We start from the raw sequence: 21433 nt of genomic DNA on the forward strand, positions 1-21433 counted from the left end.
CCACAGAGACTGTTCAAATCACCGCGAGCAGCCACTGTACAGGTATTGCCCGACCCCAGGCTCTTTCATCTAGCTTTTACTCTCAGAAAGCAAAATAGCAGCAGAATATCCAGCTGCTCCGCGCATTGTTGGGCATTTCCTTTGTTTCATTCACATTTCCAGTAAAACACTGTAGAAAACCCCACCAGCACAGCTATTGTTCACCATGGACACTGAAATGTAAGTATTTTTTTGGCACCTCACTGTCTGCAAGAACCCAGTGCCATTGGACACACCACAGCACTTCTGGCTAGCACTGAGAAGTCAGCACAGGGAAATAAGCTTTGGGGGAGCAACAAGACCTTTCTTGCCAAAAAAAATCACTGGTGAGTGGTGTAGGAGCACAGGGGAAGAGCAGCAGGTGCAAGAGCACTTCTTAAATAGCACTTGATAACGGGGAACTCACCTGCTCAATGCTGGTAGCTGCCTCCAGGCTCGTTTTTTGCAATCCCGTGACCTGGCAGGAGTGCAGTTCTTACCTCCATTAGAACAAGTCCAAGGGTTGATCAGACTAGTCTGTTGTTGTTTGCTCCAGGGAGGTTTCTGTCAGGAGCAGCAAATTTCTGTAAAGAAACAGTCATTCCTTTGCCTAAACTAGGAGCTGGTGCACACTGCAGCCCCTCAAGTGAACACTGCATTGGCTTTTAAGTGAACCTTTGGCTCTGTGGTCATCCATGTCAACACACTAAGATTTTTCTCTCTGCAACTCTGAAACATGCAAGAGCAGAGGCAGACCACTGAGAGCTAACCAGGCACCTCTCTGTGAAGCAGTTCTGGGTAGCTCTGCATGGTCCAAGCAGTGGATAGAACAACTACCCCTCCAGCCTGCTAACTTTTTGATGTACCAGAGAAAGGTGGCTTGTGGGGTTCACGCACCCCTAGGGTATCCCTGGGGGCCTGCCCATGAATTCCCAAAACAGGACCAGCCACCCAGGCTGCCACTGGATTGGGGTGATTATTAAAGTCTCCCAGGTTTCTTTCATCCTTACTTCAAAAACAGTTGCTGGGTGAGCACAACACTGGGATGAGGAGTACCAAGAGCAGGGAAGATGAAAGGTGCCGAACAGACAGGTGGTGACTGCCAGCTTCCTGGCATCACTTGCCATCATAGTGGCCCGTACACTTCTTCACTCCATGCTTCTCAGAGAACACCAAGATGCTCATACCGCTCCAGTTACCCTTTCGGGTGCTGCCTGTTGTAGCAGGGGCCCCGGGGCATGTACTGTGGCACATACTGTGGCACCCTTGTTCTCAAGCATCCTATCAGGAGAGTTGCACAAGGCCTGCAGGCCTGACTGCATGGATCAGAGGGGCAGCATAGCAACAGATTATTTAAGAAAAAAAAGGCAAAGCAGTACTGCCCAGATTATCCTTTAATCCAACCAACACATGCATGCGGAAGGACAAGCCGTTAGGAGTTTCTAGTGCCAGGCAGCCTCTGCAGCATTGGCAGGGGTAGGAAGAAACGATTTCCAAAGTAGGCTTTCCCGTAACTCTGCACTGCAGTTTCTTCCAACTTCACCTGACTCACTGGCTGCTGCCAGAAAGTAAGTGGCTGGCTGGAGTCCTGCTCTGATGCCATCACTCCAATCCAGCCTCCCTGGCTCAGGGGGAGCGTGCTGGCTGCGCTTTGGTAACGCAGGCAAGACTTAACCATGCTGCCATGACTGACTCAGGAAATGCAGCCCATCCCCCCCCTCTGCTTTTGTCATTGACGTCATAGCTGTGTTCAGATGCAGGGCTCACCCCCACGTTACATCTACTAAAGGCATGTGAGACAGCACCATTTGCTGCCAAGGTACCTCAATTTCATCCACAGAGGATGGAGAGGCACGTACCTCAGGGGAGCAAGTGAGAAACCGAGGTGGACAAATTATGCTTGGGATTCTCTTCACAGAGGATCAGCAATTCCAGGATGTGGGCTCCAAGGCTAAGCTCCACGTTACCTGCTGTTAACCAGAGGCCCAGCTCCACCCAGGAGCTGCTGTGCTACTGGCAAGCTCCTTGAAAGCTCCACAGGCCAACCCTGAGAGCGGCTTCCCCGATGGCAGAGTGAAGCATGTTTGGCAGCCTCAGATTTTCTCTGTTGCTACAAGAGACACAGGATATGGGACACACCAGCACTCGCCTGGTGCTGGCAGAGCTCTCCTAGCATTGCAGCATTGTGCAAGGACATCAAAAACTCCCTAAACCCAGAGCAGCAGTCAACCTGCCATTGGCATTCTCCTCTTCAAATTCTAATCCAAAGACCAACTGCACCAGGCCACCTCTGTAGAGATTTAACTTACTGGGTTAAAAATTAATGCAAACTTTTAACCTCCTCAAATCAAAGTAATAAGCAAATGTGAGAAACAGCCTTTTGCAAGGCTCCATTCTTCATTGATCCTTCTTTCCTGATCCTTCTCATGCATGTACATGCATTTGCCATTCGTTTTTCCAGCCGCATTCCATGTTTATGCCAACAGAAGTGACGAGCAGAAAGTAATTCAGCCGTGGAATTAAAGCACGGGGAGGTAAATGACCACACAAATAGACCATTAGGTAAATGTCAGTTCTCATATTTAATATTTTAATAATTTTGTTTGCAACATTTACCACATAAATCATCTAAATAAATAGATGCTGTACAGTCTCTTATCCGTATCAGTACAAAAATAAAACCACACTTTGTGTCAAATTATACTTGAGCCTGCCCTCCCTTTGCTATTGCAATCTCCTTTTACAGCATGTACTCGCTCAGAAAAGGCATTATACTCCGATTGGTTTGTCTGGAATTGGTTGACTCCCCAGTTCCCCCCCCTCCCCAAATACATTCAATTAGTCTGTACAAAAGCTAGAAGCTCATTCTGTGCAAAAAGAAGCTTTCTGTGTGCAAAGACTCAGGTACTCTATAGCGTGCTGACAGGAACAACGGCAACAACCGAAGAGACAAGAACAAAAATAATCAGGGACCCTCCCCTCCAGCTGACCCCCAACCTTCCTCCCCCCCAGCAGAGAGGAAGCATACCAAATCACACGAGTCAGTGTGCAGAAGAGTCCCAATGCCGTGCTTATGCTGAGGGAAAAGCTTGGTGCTGAAAACCCAGCAGGAGAACTGGGGTTCCCCCAGCTACAGAGCAGGATAGGTGAGGGGGAAAAAAAGATTCTCTCATTTCAGCCTGCTCAAAGGTTGTTGAGATATGCAGAACAAAAGCTTCATCTACATGGTTTTAGTTCTTTTGTTGCCGTTCTGTTAGAGATGAGGTGAGGAAACGGCCTCTGGAAAAATCCAGCAACTGCTGAAGGCAGCTCCTGGCTTACTCTCCCTCTCCCCACTCCCTGCAGAAGAACAGAGATCTCCCCATTCCTCAGCTAAGCTAATAAGGTGCAAATCTTCAGACGGGAAACTCTATGTCTCCAGAGCTGAAATAAATGGTCATAGTTCCAGACTAGGACCACTCAAACTGAAACAATTTCATTTTTTCCTTTCCTCAAATGAAGTGGAGAAGAGGAAGCCAACCTGCACCCTGAGGAGCTCTGCAGGTCTCCTCTCCTCCCTTTGGAGCCCTCCTTTAGTTGGCCCGGTGGAGCAGGCTCCCCGTTCCGCCGTGGGAGGGAGGCAAAGGGCTGGGTGGCAGCTCTGTAATAGCGATAAGGAGCAGCCAGCGGCCTGAAACAGACACATCTTTTGCTTTTCAAATGCCACTTTCAGCCAGACGATAAGGAGTACTTAGCACTCTTAGTGCTTTGCATTTCCAAAGTGCTTCAAAACATACTTCAGATTTAAAACCAAAAAGAAAGAAAAAAGCCTCTTTGTGCTGACACTACATTTTCTGTTCAGAAAGTAATAATAATAAAGACGACATTCCACCTTCTCCTCCTCCAAAATCCCCCTCCCAGCCAAAACTCCGCTAGCCCAGTAACAGATAAGCTGTGACAACGGTTCCAAATGGTTTTGGGAGTGTTCCCTTAACCATTTGTCTGGCACTCTTCATCAAGAAGCCCAAGTATCTACGCAGAGCAGCCCACAGCAGGTGGAAACAATCTCAGCAGCAAAGCTTCTACCCCATCCCAACTTGGTAGCAATCCATCTCCTCCCAGTTAGCCATTACATACTCCTACTGAGCTCTGCTTCTCTCTACATCTCCCAGTTAACCAGGGATCATCTCCTGCCTGCTCCCTGCTAAGCTAAGGGTGCAAGGGAAAGAGAAAAAGAGGTCATTGCTCCAGGAGGTGCTTGTTACAGGAAGGGACTGAAAGGTTCTGAATTCAATTTTAAGTGATTGCTTCTCTCTCCTTCCAGTTGTCCTGGAGCTGTTTTGTAGGGCTTCCCATTCTGACCAGATGCTTGGGTGGAATCCAGGGGCTTCAACACCCAGAAGGTTCATTCTTTTTCTGTCAGGACAGTAAGTTCAGCAGGCAGGGGACAACACAGTCTCTTGATCATAACAGATTGTCTCAAAGCAACTTTACCATGCCCTTGGGGAAAACTATTTTACAACAAGCATAGTAAAAGCAACACACTCTCTTTACCTGTACGTGCTATGGCTATACATTCCCATGTAGAAGCTACCCTATGCAAGCTGTTAACATACACATCTCCCTTGCTTTCCTGAAAGGTGAAAGACAGATACATGAAGACAGCACTGACCATCTCCTTTCCACAGGGCCCACTCAGAATTTCAAGAAGCATCCACCTTCATCAGCTTCACTACAAGTTCTTTGCACTTCTAACATGCTTGTCTCTCAGCTGCAAGCTCACCCAAAGGCCTCTCCTTGACCATTCAGCAAGAGTGACTCTGAGGCAGCTCTTTCCCTCCCTTCCCTGACAAACAGCTGTCCCTATTTTTTTCCTAGAAAGGCCCAGTAACCCCTTCTTTCTATGCTGCAGGTGAGCAAGGGAGGAACAGGAAATGGGTAGCTTTAGGAAAAAAGAAGCATTTGTACTTTCCCTGCTTCAGGAAGCACCAACTTAAAGCTTGAAAGGAAAGGGTGGAGAGGTACTAGCAGATTTAGCTTTCCTCAGATAGAGGGATGTGGCTGACAGCCCTCACTGCCATCTTCCAACCTCTGTTGTGGCTGCCACCAAGGGTCTTGCATGAGCTACCCTGCCTATTTTTTGACCTGTGTAAGGCCTCCCTTCTATTTTCCAGTGAATATATCAAACTGCACTAAGCTGGCATACAGCAGGAAACAGTACTGAGGCCAAAGGCCCCAGTGAGGTGAACAAAACATTTTATACATTCAATCACAAAACACCAGAAGAACAATTCTGGACAGTTTCACAATGTTAACAACAACAAAAACAGACATTCATTTCCCAATAAACTTCTTTCTGTCTGAGGCTCCAACATAAGCAAGGGTCAGTTCACCTACAAATTTGGGATTACTTTGGCAAGTGGAACTGCTTTTTGGGTGTTCTTACAATAATACCCTGGCTTTGCTTGAGAAACAAAACAACCCACCTTGGTCTGGCTTCACAAGCAGAGGGGCCTTCAAGCAAATGCAAGACAATAAGGAGCATGCAGGAGCTAGGAGGCTGCTTAATGCCACTATTTATGTATAAAACTTGCTGTTCCAAGGCATCACTTATATCAGAGCAATAATATCTACTTTATAACCATCCAGGGACAAAGGCAATCTTCCCCCCCCCTTTTTTTTTTCTCCTTTTTGTTATTTATTTTTTGAACACAGTGTTAACAATAAAGGTTTTCCAACCTCATGAAGCCACTCACTCCAGTCATATATACAGCGTGTTCACTGTGAGGACATGGGGCAACAGGCACAAACTAGAATACAGGAAGTTCCACCTAAAGATAAGGAAAAACTTCTTTACTGTAAGGGTGATAGAGCACTGGAACAGGCTGCCCAGAGAGGATGTGGCATCTCCTTCTCTGGAGACCTTCAATGCCTGCCTAGATGTGTTCCTGTGAAACATGCTCTAGGTGAACCTGCTTTAGCAGGGCCTCAGACTAGATGATCCCCAGAGACCTCTTCCAACCCCTATAATTTTGTGATTCTGTGAACATCTAGAAAATAAAAACTTCTGTCTCCAGCACGTGGCTGGTAAATTCTCACATGGGAACAGTTCTAAGAATGACTATTAGAACAGTTCTTCCTTGAGAAGTTTGCTTCTTGCATACATTAACTTCCACTGGCTGGTTGGTTTGTCTTGTTTACAGCCATGGAGCCAAACGAGGTATGGAAGAATTAGCCCAATTCTATTCTCAGCCTGTGCTTCAAATAGAATTATTAAACTCAGCTTCAGCTGGATGCTATTCTGGCTCTTCTAATCAAACAGAATGCTTAACGAAGCTCTGAGCACAGCATCCAATTTTCATGGTATGTTAGCCCAAGAGGTCCCAATTAAATGTTCAGATTTGGGGTTGAACTGGCAGATGGATGGTATTGGGGAGAAGAAACAAGTAAACCCGGGCTCTTGCCATCACAAGTAAAACCTCCATACATCTCTTCACCTGCAGAAGTGGAATAAAGCTAATTTTCAAGTCCCTGAAGACCAGCTCTACCAAGGAAGTTTACAATGATATGTCACCAGACAATATGGAACAGAAGATGTCTTAAAAAGAAAAATCTTCTCAAAAAGATCTTTAGGATGAGCAAAAGTAGTCCACCTCAATACAGTAACTGCTTAGTTTCCTGCCACAAACTCCACCTCCCACACACAAACCAAACACACACACACTCACAACTTGTTGCATCTTAACTCAGTAAGGGTTAAATCCTCACTGACCTGTACACAAAGCAGCATGGTAGCCAGGTACTTCGTGTAGCAAGATGGTTAGTCACAAGTTGAACACAACCTAGCTTGATCCAAAAAATGATTAAAATGTGAAGCTGTGGGTGGATCCTCTTTGAAAGGCCACCACAGGTCTTGAACTCCACTGCAAGAGAAAAAGATGTTTAAAAGAGAAATGCCAAATCAAAACATTGAGAAGTCTCAGCTGGCAAGTGCCTAGAAATAGGCAGAGGATGGAAATCCAGTCTATTAGGACAGGCTCTTTCCTGCTGCAGGATTGGTGTTGCTTTCAGCGTCAGCCAGAGCCAGGAACTTTAGAAACTAAGAAGCTTTTCCAGGGTATTTGTACACTGAGATGAAGACAGTGCAAAAGTTGCACTAGAATAAAACAACCAGAACCTATAAATTCCGTGAAGATTTAGCAGGATGAGCTGGAGTTCAAGACTTCTCAAAATACAAGGTAAAATCTCGTGCTTCTGCAACCATCCATCCCTGACCCGTTATGACCCTCATGAGTGGACTCAAGTCACTTGGTGTGTCCACTGGTCACAAGAGAAAGACGCTAGCATTCAACACATTTGGTTGGTGTGTGTGTGGGGAGTGACAATGACAACACTGTCTGACCCCACATCCTGCAAAAGGGAGTGCAACTTCAGATACAGAAGCCTCATTCTGGACACCCACGTTCAACAAACATCCTCAGCCTGTATGCGTACCTCATCGATTTGCCCTTGCTAGCTCCTGCAAGCTGCTTTCCCACTCACTCTTCCTCCCACCACATCATTCTCCCCACCAGCCTCCACTTCTCACCCTCTCAGATTTCTCCATAATGAAACTCCCATGTCACTTCTTTGAGTGACAAAAGGTTAGTCCAAAAATTCAAGATCTGGAATTGCTGTGACATAGTGGAAGACAAGTCTGCTGAAACAGCTCTGAGATGGAAGGGGAAATTCTAAGTGTGCACTGAGTTGCCATACCCTACCTGAGGTAAAACCTGCTTTTAATCAAAACCATAGAGGCAGTCCAAGCACTTTGAAAAGTGTGGATATTTGGAGGACCAGAAGCCCCAAAGCTCCCAAATTCTGCAGACCAGCAGCCAAAGCCCCTCAAAGACATGCTGAGGATTTCCACTGGTGTCTTACCTCAGGAGGCTCATAGCATCATTTAGGATAAATACAGCAGATAAGAGATGCTTCAGGAGGAATGGGGAGAGAAAGCAAAGGATTTAAGGACAGTAATCATGACAGTAACCAATGCTACCCTTGCAGCACTCTGTCCTGCAGTTCCCACCTTAGACTCTAGCTTCCTTGTCTTGGTTGCCATAGGAAAAGGTCTACATTTACAAATTCAAGTCATTCAAATAAAATTTGCTTGTTTGAAAAAAAAAAAAACAGGAAGAGAACATGCATGTGCAAGAGCAGATGCTATGCTAAACTACCAACTCAAAACACAGCAATTCTTCAAGACCCTCCCAAATGTCACAGGCAGTCCAGCACAAGGCATTTTTAAGTGCAAGATGGGGTAGGGTCTATTGAAATGCAGACCACTTTCCTTGGCAAAGATTTTTAAGCCTTCCAAGGGGAAGTTCCCATCAGTAAAAGTAGTATAGGAGCGCAGATACTGCGAGGAGACTGCAGTCAGGGAAGAACACTCCCCAGGCAGTACAATCCAGGAAACCTCATTGCTGAGAATTAAGAATTTTTTTTCAGCTCCTCAGATCTAATACATGCCTTCCCCACATGTTGTTTACCTTGGATCTCTCAATGGGATTCAAGAACAGAATTTGCTGCTAATCAAGGTCCATTTCTAGCTGAGTTCTATCCAATTCCTGTGTCCTGGGCCTGTGCCAGTATCTTGCATATTTTTGCAGTGCCAGGAAATAGGCAATGCTTCACTTGTCCTATTAGCCCCTCCTCTGAGGAGAGAGGAGTCAGTTTTCCACTAACTTACTACCACTGATCCAGGGCAGCATTTGTTATTAATACTCAATTTGGCAAAGGTTAAGAACACCCCATTTTCCATTACACATTCCTCACACAGCAGAGCCAAGACTGGAAATCCTGTTTAGCATATACAGAACAGTATGTCTTGACTGTGCTGGGTCTCTGAGCTTTTAATGAGGGCAAATTGAATTTATGTCACCAGTCCAGATTTCAGAGATGCAGTTCAGTCTTTTTGCATGATCAACAGTGAATGGGAGAAACCTCTGCTGGCTTTACATGCTGCAAAGACTGACTTACCACAGGCAGGCAAATATGGTTCTGAAGTCCTGACATCAGGAAAACAGCACTGGAGAGAAAGTCTGAACAGGTTGGAGTTATCTACATAGGTCGGATCCATCACCCTTCACTGCTGCAGGAAGAGAGGGAGGAGGAAGGTGGGAAGAGCAATGCAGAGAAAAGTATCTTTATCCAAGGGGTATCAATTGCAGAACACGGCAGCAGCTAGAGATCCAGCTCTCTTTCCACCTCCACATGCCCTCTCCCCACAAATGCAGCTGCTGCCACTTAACAGGATAAAAGGTGAATTGTTCAGCTTGCTGCTTTTACATCTAGGAGGGGAATCTTTGCCAGGGAAAGGGCTGTCAGTTTTTCAGATGGACAAAGCAATGACAAACGCACCCCCCCTACACTGCCCTTTTTTGCGTATCTGGAAGGCGGGGGGACAGGGGGGAAAAGGTCTTTGTAAACATTTTAAGAGGAGACATTTTGGATTGTTGCTTTGTTTCTTAAGGGAAAAAAAAATAATCCTTCCCTAAAAGCACTGGTTTGGGGGAGCACTGAAAACAGAGATTCAGAACTGTGCACTCCGGTCTCGGAAGAAGCCCTCAGCCACTTGTGCTTCTCTGAAAGTGACGGTAATGGAGTTTGCTGTGATGTCTGTCACTGTCACTTCGCTGGGGGGCACAGTGGGAATCCAAGGGAGACTGCCATCCACATCTGCTGCAGAAGGAGAGGCAGATAAGAGCATATTAGTGAGAGAGAGAGAGAGAGTGGGTGAGGGAGAGGCAAGAAGAGAGGGAAGGCAAGGATGCAAAAGGGGCCTCCTTTCTGACAAATGTGGGTGAAGTCAGCCTGTAGTGAGTCTCATGTACAAGGCAAGCAAGAGCACGGGCAAGCCCTCCCCTCACATACTAAGGGAAAATGGTGAATCACTGCAGGATATAACAAGAAAAGGAAAGAGTAGCTGTGTCCAGACACAGCATTGGAGCAGCCTCCACAAGAATCAAGAAACCCTGTAATACCACCCAGCTCATCTAATCATCCCCAAGTCACTAACACCTCTCACACATTCTCAGCCCCTTATTTGGCTCTGCTCATCCAGGTGTGAGCTCACCTGCTTGTAAGAAAAGTGAAAAATAACTAACATCTACACATTCTGTTTAGGTACTTCTACAGTAGTCAAAGGGATCTAAAATGGAGGTTCCTCCTCATACTGCACCTGCAGTGCAGCCTGGGTGCAATTTTCTCCAATATCCATCAATACTGCTTCACGGAGAGGCTGCTCTCCCTTTCACCTGTTATTCCTTTGCTCCTGGATAGCTCCATACAAGAAACACAAGCAGCCCTGCACTTCCTTACAGTAAGGATAATTATCAGTCCCTCTGTCATTCAAAGCCTCACTTTTCCCCAGCCCTCAGAGACAGTCACAAAAACACACAAAGAAAGGAAGGAAAATGTACTCTCTCCCTGTCAGTACATATGTACTACACACCTTTCTGTCCTAACCTGGGCAAGGAACGAGAGCCCCTTAGGAGTGTATTTCCTGGCCTCTGTCTCAAATACCTGGGGTGCCCACTTTCACCTCAGAAAGAATCCAATTGCCTCTAACAAAAACTGGAATTCCATGCAGGCCATGTGTCAAGGAGAGAACAAAAGAAGTTTTACATTGCTGTAGTGTCATTCACTCAATTTTCAAATGCTTTAGAACCCAGCACAGAGGGGAACAGCCCCACACATTTGCCCATTGCCAGGATGGAACACTGGGTTCCTCTGTGCTACCCTCATTGCTGCCCCCCTGGAGAAAGGATGGATAGTGTTGATTCCCAGAACACAGGTCTCTTCCCAAAATCCTGCCCAATCCAGCCTGGCCAACAGCTACTCCTAGAGAGGAGTAACAGGATTCTCTTAGCTACTACAAGCACCACAAGCCCCAGTTTTCCACTCCTCAGGAAAGCTACGCCTTCAGAAGCTCTAATAACGCAGGGATAGAGTTGCCCTGGTAACTCAGAGCAACACACACATCCCACGGCCCTCCTGCACAAGATGCTGGTATCCTTCACCAAAATGCCAAATGTGCTTGGACATCTCTCATGCCTACACACATGCTGCCTACTCAGTGGGGATCAGGCAGGAGTTACCATCCTCACTTCATATCTCTCAGCCCCTCCTCACATAGCTCTATAGCAAGAGATATGGGGTGTGGAGAAGGAAAGGAAAGGATGGGGTAGAGGAATGTGCTACAGGTTCCTAGCAGCATTCCTAAAAGCTCCTCAGAGCAGGACTGTGAGAGGAGTGCCAAGCTCCTTTTAGCAGAGCAGCAGGCTGAACATGTGTGGGTATGTTAATACAGGCAGAATTGATTACCATCACACCTGCATGTCACCTCTGCTAGGAGAAAAATGCAAGAAGGGAGTAACTTGCAGCTATCTTCCATGGGTTTTATAACACTGGGAGGGGTGTTACTGATATGAGACTACAGAGAGGCAACAGCACCAAGAAATTTGTGCTATTCATCCAGACAAGAAAGCAACTTGCAGATAAGAGGGCCACAACGCTAGCCGGTGAGAGCTGCTTCAATGATCTGACCTAAACCACAAATCCAGGATAAAGCAAGGAGGAAGCATGCAGAGTATGCTTTGCACACCCCACAACCTTACAGCTGTGGTGTATCTGCCCTTACCTTCTTTGCTGGTGTGCTGCATGGTCTCCCAGTCCTCAGGGCCCTCCCTGGCCTCTAAGTCCACTGCATCATTCAGGAAGAACTCGTGCCTGCAGTTTCGACCCTCCAGGCTTGACATGCGAGGGAACTTCTTCCTTGACAGTCGCAAGTACTTCTGATTTTTGCGTTGCTTCCGGAGAGAGAATGGCAGGACTGCTCCCCCAGTCTTCTCTGAGAACTCTGCCTGCCCTGTTTTGGCCCCTGGCAGGCTACTGTCTCCTCCTCCAAACCTCCGTGCAAGGGAGAAACAGAGCTTCTCCTTTCCCTTGTGCGCACTCCTCAAGTCCATGCCATACAGCCGCTGCCAAGACATCAATGCAGCAAGGGTCAAAGTGGAAAACTGGTAACACAGTCAGGGCCAGGAAATTACTTTTGGTTCAGTCCCTCAACATCTAGACAAGCTAGGAGAAGTTGAGCTGCTTCTACCACTTTGTTTCTCTCAGCTCTTCAACTGCTATCTAAGCTCTTCCTAACATGTGCTTCCTAGGATTGGCTGTTTTACTTGGCCACAATCAAAATGTGCTGGAATTCTGTTTCCAACAAGCCCAACTTGAAATTAAAAGAGCAAGAAAACCAGGTACTCTATTCTGTTCTATACTCTGCAACACCCAAGCTCAAAGTTTATAAAGCCTTAGTTCAAAGAGGAAGAGCATTTGTTGGGTTTGTTTTGCTTCGACTTTTTAAAGACACATTAGCTGGCTCTTGAGATAAGAGGTTAGAACTATCTGCCCATGCACTGACTTCATGCTGCTGTGTTAGCTTGTTACCGCCAATTTCCTCCATGCAACAGCAGATGGACAGTTTCCACGTCCCTGTGAGCAGGGGAGAGCACAGCAGCTAAGTTAGAAATACACAGAAGAGCAAGAGGCTACCTGCAGTAGGAGGCGCTTTGGTTTGGGTCCTCTTTTCCTGTACCCTGATGCACGGTCTCTCTCTTCCCTGTGAAAGAACACAAACCAGCAGAGTACTAAACACCACAGCACAAAATGGGCCTTCCACCATTCACAGCACAGCTTCCTCATTTCCTTCATTAAACCCCAATGGTGACCAGTGTGGGCTTGGAAAACATCCCAGAATTGCTTCTTGTAGGAGTGAAAGCCTTGACAATAAGGGAATTTCTCTGACTCAGCTGATCAAGAATGGGTTAGGGAAATTCATCACCTAGCATCACTCCAGTCCAGCTTTGGAGCTTATTAAAATCTGACACCAATTGCTCTTTGGCAATACTGCATGTTCTTGGTCACATTTCCTGAGCAGTGTCAATTAAAGCTGCTCTAAGCCCATCTAATTCACCTCAGTCAACACCAGGGTAAGAAAGATCAAACAGGACTCATGGCTATACATCTCATCTTTGGATGAAGTAGGGACAAGAGAGGCACTTTGCACATACTATGAAATAAAGACATTCATTCTTTTTCTTGTGTCCAGGAGAAGAAAGAACATGCACCCTTACTTTTCCTCGTAAGCCACGACCAGGCGGGGGTCCAAGATATGATCTTCTGGCTCCCACGTGCTGTATCTGAAGAGAAACATAAGGAATATAAAGTAAACAACACTTTCATGAAACATTCTCTCTGCAGGCCTTCTGCCAGCGGGCAACAGCCCTGGATATTGTCCTCACAAGGCTGGTGGGGCCTGCCATAACACTGCAAGAAGTCTGAAGAATCTCAGCCATTCTCTCCCCAGCTTCCCCCAGACACCACCTGCCCTTCCCAGAACAGGCAGGGTCAAGCATCAAGCAGCTCTTTGTAGGAGAACAGGGAAGACTTTCCCGCACAGGCTCCTCTCCACGCTGCTTGCAAAGCCTGTGCAGACACTCTCAAACTGATTTTAAGTCGCTGCCTAACAGGTTTCATCTGCAGCACTCCCTCAAATCCACCAAACCTCATGAAACAATGAGATATGCTTTGATACAGATTTCTGAAAAATAGGTCTCTCTAAATTAAGAGTGCTCAAAGAGTAAGTGTGCTTTCTCACCTGCATTATTAATTACCTCTAATCACTGGAGCCAAAAGTATTCATTCAACAAGATTTTAATTTTTCTTCACTGATGCCATTCAACTAAACATGTTTAGAACTGGGCCCTGAGGCAAGCTGATGGCAACTTTCCAACAATTCCTCCTCTTGCTCGACTCCCCCTGCAGGTTATTTCTGTCTAGCAGAGGTCATTAGTACTTCTGTACCAGTGCAGGAGAAACCTATCTACATTGCGGTCAGGGTGACCAGAACTACTCAAAACAAAGCCTGCTATTATGAAATAACCTGTGAACAGTGTCATCCACTGTCCCATCTCCCTCCTTGACTGTCAGACAGCTATGACAGGAGTCAGATGTTCAGGAAAGGACTGAAGCCATGCAGGAGGCAATATAAAAACTGGTTCCCAAAGGGTACAGCTGCACGAATACCAGGGAGCAACAGTCAAAACCTCCCACTGCAGGGGTGAAAGCATCACAAGATAGTCCTCATGGCATGTTTGCTTCTAAGGGGTCATGTTTATCCAGAAAAGGTAGGTGGCATGTCTCTACTGTAGAAACTCAAAGGCAATAAAGCAAGTCTGAAACCTCAAATGCTGTAGTACATTGATTTGCCTGGAATGCAAAGTCCACAGGCTGGAGGCAGAGCCCCTCCCAGCCCCTGGGGAAGGAGGCCAGAGAGAAGCCAAATGCAGGTGGGCAAGTGTGCATTCCTGTCAACGCCTTCATATGAGGGACGTATTTTAGGATGTTTACATTTCTGGATGAAGCACAGATGCATATGAAGGCTCGTGATACTTGCATGTATGTACACAGGGGAGGTGGTTTGGGAGTGCTTTTCCTTTTACTCTCTCCCTTAGTTAGAAGAAAGGTACTGAAATATGGGAGCATTCCTGGAGGATGGTTTCAGAAATGAAAGTACAAGGCTTTTACAAAAGGGAGAAACAAACACATGAAATCCAGGTATGCCAAGGTGCGCTGTACATCAGACAGTTAAGCACAGACATGCCTTCACAACCAGCTGATCCCTCCCCTCCTTTGCTCAAGCCTTCTGCAGCAACTTGACTATGAGCCTGTCAAAGCCAAGATGCTGTTTGAACAGAGGAAGGTTTCCTCCCAGCTGCAGGGATTCTGGCAGTCATTCTACAACTTTCAGAAAAATAACAACACAAGGGTGGAAAAAAGACATTGGATTGCTTTTCATGGGCAGGAGAAGAAAGAGAATTTGCTTTTAAAAAAAAAAAAAAAAGAAAGAAAAGAAAAAAAAAAGTGGGTGTTGCCTTTTTCTCTGCAGCTCTGTTTCTGGCTTCGCTGCAGTGGCAAAACACTGCGTATGAAAAAACCCACGTCTCCGTTTGCCGCGCGCGCGCACAGAGCCCTATAGACGGGCGCACACAGCCCAGGCTGCAGCAGAACTGCAGAGAGCAGGCACTCTGGAAAACATAGATCATATGATCTTCCTTCCCCCTCCTTCTACTCCTCCTCTTCCCCCTCCCCGCTTCACTCCAACACAAGTTGTAAACAAGCTTGTAGATAGAATCAGATTGTAACTCCTCCGTTCCCTGGCTCCCAGAGTGGAATCCAGAAATGGGAGGTGCAGGGCATCAACAAGAGTTTTTAATTAGAAAAAAAGAAAGAAAGAAAGAAAGGAAGAAGAAAAAAAAGTGAAATATTAATTACATGGGAAAGCAGCAAACTACTGATCTGTCGTTATTCCCTTCCATGAAGCCTCCAATGGGAATGATGGGATAATTGGTACAGAGATTACAAAGAGCACTGTGACAGGGCTGGGGAGGGGAATGAAGTGAAACAAGAAGTGGGATGAGGAATTGGAATATGTTACAAGACGCAGGTATAAACAGCTTGTGCTGCTGCATGCCATCACAGGCATAGGTATGTTTAGAAACAGGGAACAGAGACTGCTAGTAGGATGAAAGTGACTTCAATGCTCAAAGCACTTTGGTTCCAGCTGCTTAAAACCCACTGAATGAACGGTTATAATGGAGGAGCAAAAAAAGAAGAAAACTCAGTGCTCTTCAGATTTGGAATCTGGGGGAAGATGGAAGGTTTGGACATGACACAGCATCAAAAGAAAGAAACCCTAACATCTCTTGCTTTTTGGGCAGAAGGCTATGCTTTTAAATCCCAAAAGAGAGTTTCTGGCCCCCCCAGAGTTCCAAGGCACAGGGCAAGGAGAGGCAGCAGTAAGAACAAGGGCTGCTGTGTCCAAGGAAACATTATGCCATGCCTAAGTCCACCTTCTTGGCAAGTGCCTTTACAAGAGAGGGACCTCAATGCATTTGTTGAAAGAAGAATGGGATAAACATCAGTATTCTGGCCAACGGGGGATGGTGCCTCACAGACTACAAATACATTTCTCAATCACTCCCAGTGATTACATTAGACTTGGCCACTTACAAGGACAAGGAAGGAAGGAATTCAAGAAATGACCCACACTGAATGGCAACTGGTGCTCAACAAGTGCACGAGGTTGCACTTTGACAGAACTTCCAGTCAAGAATATAGTCACCCTCTCCCACCAACACCAGAGAGGGGAAGCGTCTTATATTCACACATGCCCTATCAGCACAAGGATTAAGCATGCAGGAACACATCTCAACTTCTTAGGCACCAGGTACAACCTGTCAAGACCATCCCAGTGAGCCCTGCTTTCTGACTGCAACAACCAACCCGTAAAAGCAGCCCCCTTTGGTTAGCAACGTGCAGTGCAGCGGAATGCGTGATGTAGTTGTACCCACGCACATTGTGTATGTACACACACCCAGATACAAACATAAAAGCAAAGACAGAACCCCATATGGGATGTAGACTGCTAACTAACATAGTAATAATATTCTTCAGTCACCTAATGCCTTTAATCTCAAAGCATTTTACAGATTATTTAGGCATTCTTCTTGAAAGCAGCTGCATTTGAATAAGAGAAGTATCTGTAAACAGTGCACAGCAACACTACAAAAACATTTTTTCACTCTTGCAGCACAGCAAGCAAAGCAAAAGCAGAAAGGGCACTCGAAATAGAAAGGGGTTTTGGACAAGGAAATGAAGGCATGGTGGTAATTTTCAAGGGACAAAGATCACCTGCATTTGGCTACAATCAATAAACCTGAAACGTTGCCCTTTTCCGTTTGTGAATTGCAGGGGGGGGGGGGGAAGCAGTAGGCCAAGATGAGCCAATCAATTTCTTTTCTATTTTAAAAGACTGCATACAGCTCTAAAAATAAAGTGGGGTCCTCTTGGTGCTGACTCAGAAAAGCAGGAGTCTTTCCAAGCTCCGAAGAATCAGGGTTCCCGTTGAACTCATAATGAATGTTAAAACACTTGTGTCTAGAAAGCCTCTCAATGGAGTATTTCAGTGTGGCAAACCCCCACTCAGAACAGACTGGAATGGAGTTTGTATCCCTCAGCTGCCAGTCTGGAAATGAGACTGGGTTTTGGTTTGTGGCTCTCTCTTTCTGCTTATCATTATTGGAATGAGGCACAAGAGGTTAGCCATTAAGAATGAGATGCTCATTTGCAGAGACATACTGTGTAAGCTATTAGTGAATATCAAGGACAAAAAGATAAATGAAACACAACTTACTTTGGGGGCCATCCTTTCCACTTCACCAGGTATTCTACTTTACCCTAAGGGAGTAAGGAAGAAAACAGATAAATGCTGCAACCAAATACAGGCTATGCTATGAGATGCAACCCATTAAAAAAAATAAATAAGAGTTAAAACTCTGTAAACTGAAAAACTCACTCCCCATCACTTTGTTTTCAAAAGAAAGCCACTTCCTCTTTCAGCTACCATTGCTGTTATCTTCTTCCCCAGAAAGTGGGCAGATGGGAGGGTGGGTTATTTAAGCCTGCTTGAACTACCATCAGTTTGGGATGGCACCTTTGCAGAGCCCAGCAGGCAGAACCCCAAAAGTTAAGCAGAAAGTAAGACTGCAACCACTCCTGCATTTACAGGCAATCCTACAAGTCAGCATGTGTAAGGGCAAGAGGGATCTAGAAGTATGCCAGGAGCAAGTGTCAGAGGAATTTATTTCTTTTTAAGCAAAGAAACACAGTATTTCAGACCTAGGAAGCATCACTTTGGCACGTTCCCTTCCAGTTGCTACATGCTTCACTCCAACACTGTTCCATCAATTCAACCCAACAATTCAACCCAAGCAAACAGCAGCTTACAGCTGAAGTTCAGAGTTACCCATTTACTTGTTCACTCTAAGCACAAGATTTTAGATGAAAATAAAGCCAAAAAAAAGTGTAGCAATTGTAAACCGTGTTCAAAGGGCTCAATGAGCAACACACACAACTACTAAAATCTTTAATGTCATACTGAGCAGCTTTGTTAAGCAGAGTGCATGCAAGGTGAGCACCCCTCCTAAGTGCCACTACGGCAGCTGTGGACACCTTTACAGCACAGCAAGGGTACTCGAGCCAGAGAACCGGTTCCGTTTTTCTCATGGGGGGCTCATCAGCTTCCCAGTGTTGGCCAACACTGCCCTATAAGGAACTTTCCACCAAAGGATCTCTACGCGCTGCATCCGTGTGGGTTAATCCTTGTAACAACCTGTGGGGTCGGAGCGCGTTTCCACGGCTGGGGAAACTGAGTCACGAAGCAGCTAGCCACCACATCTCCACAAACCCTCTCTTGGATTCGGGCTGTCCCGTTCGTTGCCATCACCACTGACGCTGCAGACATTGAAGTCTCCAGCAATGAACCCCCCACACCCCACAGCCCTGCAGGGCTCCCCGAAGCACCCACACCCACCTCACACGCAAACCCCGCAAGCAGCCGCGTCGCTCTCTCTAGCTCGCTCGCCCGCCCCAGAGGCCCCAGGCAGATGCCGGCGGTGGTGCTGCCGCCACCCCACGCTGCCCGTTACCCCACCACGCCCCCCGGCCGCCGCGCTTGTGCGAATAAGGAGGGGCGGGGGGTGTCCCGGTGCGCCGTCCCCCCACCGCTGGCGGGACTCGCCCCGCCTCGCCTCACCGCAGCCCACCTTCCGCACGCGCTTCTTGCGGATGCTCTCCACAGCGAACACCTGCTCCCCGATGGCCGACAGCTCCATGCGAGCGGCCGGGACGGCGGCGCTGGCGCCGGACACCGGCGGGCCCCGCGGCCAGCTGTCGCAAAGGCGGAGAGGGGGCTGCTCTCCCGCGGTGGTGGTGGCGGCGGCGAGGGTAGCCCGGCGGCGGCGGCCGTTACCCGCCGCTCTCCCACACACGCCCCCTCGCGCGCGGCCGCGCCCCCTCCCCTCCCCCGCCCCGCTTTAGAACCTGCGCAACGTTTTCCCCGGCGCGCGCGCGCGGGGTTGCGGGGGGGGGGGGGGGGGGGGGAAGAGGAGGCGGGGCGCACGGCGCGGCTTGGGCGAGAACCGCCTCAGGGGCAGCTCCCACATCAGCCCCCCCTAGAGCCCCGTGCCCTCGTTCTCGCCGTCTCTCTCCGCCTCCCCCCGCGGCCGTGCACTCGGCCTCTTCTCCCGTCTCCCTTTCCGGGGGGTTGCTACTGACAACCCGCTTTCTTCACGGAAAGGGTCATCGGTTTCCCAAACGCCCGGTGCGGCGTGAGGAGTCTTTGCCTTGCCGGCGGCGCTGTCTCCAGCCGCCGCAAAGCGGTAGTGTTCGCAGCGTGCTCCACGGGAATAGCCCTAAACCATCGCCTGTCATCGGGGGGAAGACAGCAGGTGACATAGCGTTGAGGCAGGCGGCACGAAGCGGTGCTGAAGAAACCCGAGGTGGCCCGTCTGTCACGGCACCCGCTGCAAGGGCTTCATGGTCAGGTGCTGTGGGATCTTCTGGACGTAGCGCACACGTAGCTTCTTTGACATCTTCAAACGAGCAGGATCTAACGCCAGCTCTTCAAGGTGGCCAAGGCTTGGTTGGCTAAAGCGGGAGAAAATAGGAACCTTGTGAGCAGGCGAGAGGTCCGTTCTTCTTTGCCCTCCAGTCTGGTATACAGAAATGTGCTTTTGTCTCCCGACCGCTGCATTAAACAGCAGATAACTGTTTTAAAGTCTCCTAGGACACCTTTTCATCAGAGTAGGGACGGATTCCTCCACGTGCAGCTACTTCACCTCCCACATGTGCTCCGTCACTCCTTCACAGTGACTGCATGGCACTGGCTGCTGTTCATATGCAAAGTTTGAGATGGCAAATATTATAAAGATGGTAGTCTACAGTGAGAACAAGTTAATGCGAGCCATTTAGTTTGAAAATGTTCCTTTTCACATGACATGCTGCAGCTGTACCCGTGGATGCAGTAACTGGCAGGGTGCTTGCTTTTAACTGCAGCCATTGAAGAACTCAAAAGTTTGCTGCTGGGAACTGTGACTGTCAGACTAACCATGAAGCAGACCTAGCAGTTTATAACACAGTTTTGTTTCTGCAATAGCATATTCTATTGAATATGCAAGGGGGTTGTGCTCTATTGCAAAATAATATCCAAAACTTTGATCTTTTTTTATCCTTTCTCATATTATACTTCTATGTTTTGAAGGGAATAGAGAAAACTATTTAAGATGAAGTTTACTTTGTTTCTTAAGAATTAGGACCTTCAGAAAAAGCAGAGACAGGAGAAGATCAGAAATCTCTCTAAATTGCAACGACCTGTTTGCAATCTCTTTCCTTGCCCCCGAATCCAACTACTGTGGTGCTGAACTGGAAAATGGAATAAACTGTTCTCCAGTGATCGCCTGAGGATAAAGTAAATCAGTAAAATCCCCCAGTCACAACAAACTTGCACGTGAATCCATTATTGATAAACTGTTGCACTCCTTAGGACAGGATATGTACAACTTGTTACTTAAAATGTGTCTTTGTAAGGTCAAGAGTGTGTGTATATTTCAAAACTCCTGAAACGTTGTAAATGAATACCAAAGGAGTTCTCAAAACCTATTGACCTGCATTTTGACCACAACTGATAATACTCTTCTTATACACAGGGGGTAGATCACAAGAGCCCACACACTCAGTATTGTCAGTGTAATTTCTGCATTGGAGTGTGCTGCCCAGGGAGGTGGTGGAGTCACCATCCCTGGAGGTGTTCAAGGGGGGATTGGATGTGGCACTTGGTGCCATGGTTTAGTCATGAGGTCTGTGGTGACAGGTTGGACTTGATGATCTTGGAGGTCTCCTCCAACCTTGCTGATTCTGTGTGTAATTATTCCCTTCTTTCTTTCTACTTTTCCCTTTTCTCCTACTAGGAGCTGGCCCAAATGAAGTTTGAGCAATGTTTGCATCGGTTTCATCACGGCTTTCAAAAAAAGCTATTCTTTTCCTGGAGGGGTGAAATCTGTCCACAAGATGACATCAGCATGCAGCAAGGTTCCAGGCAAATCCCACGACATAACTAAAAAATGTGTTCCTTGTTTGCTGGGCTTTTTTTTAATGAGCAAGCCCTCCTTCCTTTGCAGGGACTCTTTCCTCACTTGCAGCTGTGTTGGCTGCGCTAACACCTTCGTGAGTCAGGACTGGTGCAATGACAGTACTCCCCTGGTTCTTCAAGCACCCTCAATACCAGAACCTGCTGCTTTTGACAGGAAATGCTATCAAGTGTCTCATAATAGTCTGGTCACCTTTTGGCTGATGTTGCAGGGGGATGTGGGGTGGGTGTGCTGGCAACACTCTGGACAAAAATATGGCTTTTAAAAGCTGTTACAGCACAGTTATTTTTCATTCTATCAGTGGCTACAATATAATTAGTGTAGGTTTGTTGTTGTTTTGTTGTTGTTGT

At 47.1% G+C, this 21433-nt stretch overlaps 1 protein-coding gene across 2 annotated transcripts; it reads right to left on the reverse strand.

Moving 5' to 3' along the window:
- Positions 1 to 2581: 2581 nt before the first annotated feature.
- Positions 2582 to 18930, reverse strand: CBX7 (chromobox 7). Of its 2 annotated transcripts, none has more exons than XM_068142471.1 (6): positions 18702 to 18930; positions 17291 to 17334; positions 13170 to 13235; positions 12589 to 12655; positions 11678 to 12017; positions 2582 to 9714 (listed from the first exon to the last, which is right to left on the reverse strand). In XM_068142471.1, exons 1-6 carry the CDS (start codon positions 18768 to 18770, stop codon positions 9569 to 9571), a joined length of 732 nt encoding a protein of 243 aa, XP_067998572.1. In that variant the 5' UTR covers positions 18771 to 18930; the 3' UTR covers positions 2582 to 9568. The 2 variants fall into 2 exon arrangements, with proteins under 2 accessions (XP_067998572.1, XP_067998571.1); XM_068142470.1 differs by having other exon boundaries at positions 2582 to 9717.
- Between the last annotated feature and the right edge of the window lie 2503 nt (positions 18931 to 21433).

Source organism: Melanerpes formicivorus, unplaced genomic scaffold (assembly GCF_026170545.1).
Source record: "Melanerpes formicivorus ecotype bairdi unplaced genomic scaffold, bMelFor1.0.p_v2 SCAF_8, whole genome shotgun sequence".
NCBI lineage: Eukaryota > Metazoa > Chordata > Aves > Piciformes > Picidae > Melanerpes > Melanerpes formicivorus.

Coding starts and splice junctions, on each gene's coding strand:
- CBX7 (XM_068142470.1), bottom strand. CDS start 18,770: ATGGAGCTGTCGGCCATCGGGGAGCAGGTGTTCGCTGTGGAGAGCATC. Junction 17,335..18,701: donor GCAAGAAGCGCGTGCGGAAG/GTGGGCTGCGGT, acceptor TTACTCCCTTAG/GGTAAAGTAGAATACCTGGT. Junction 12,656..13,169: donor GTCGTGGCTTACGAGGAAAA/GTAAGGGTGCAT, acceptor GTTCTTTCACAG/GGAAGAGAGAGACCGTGCAT.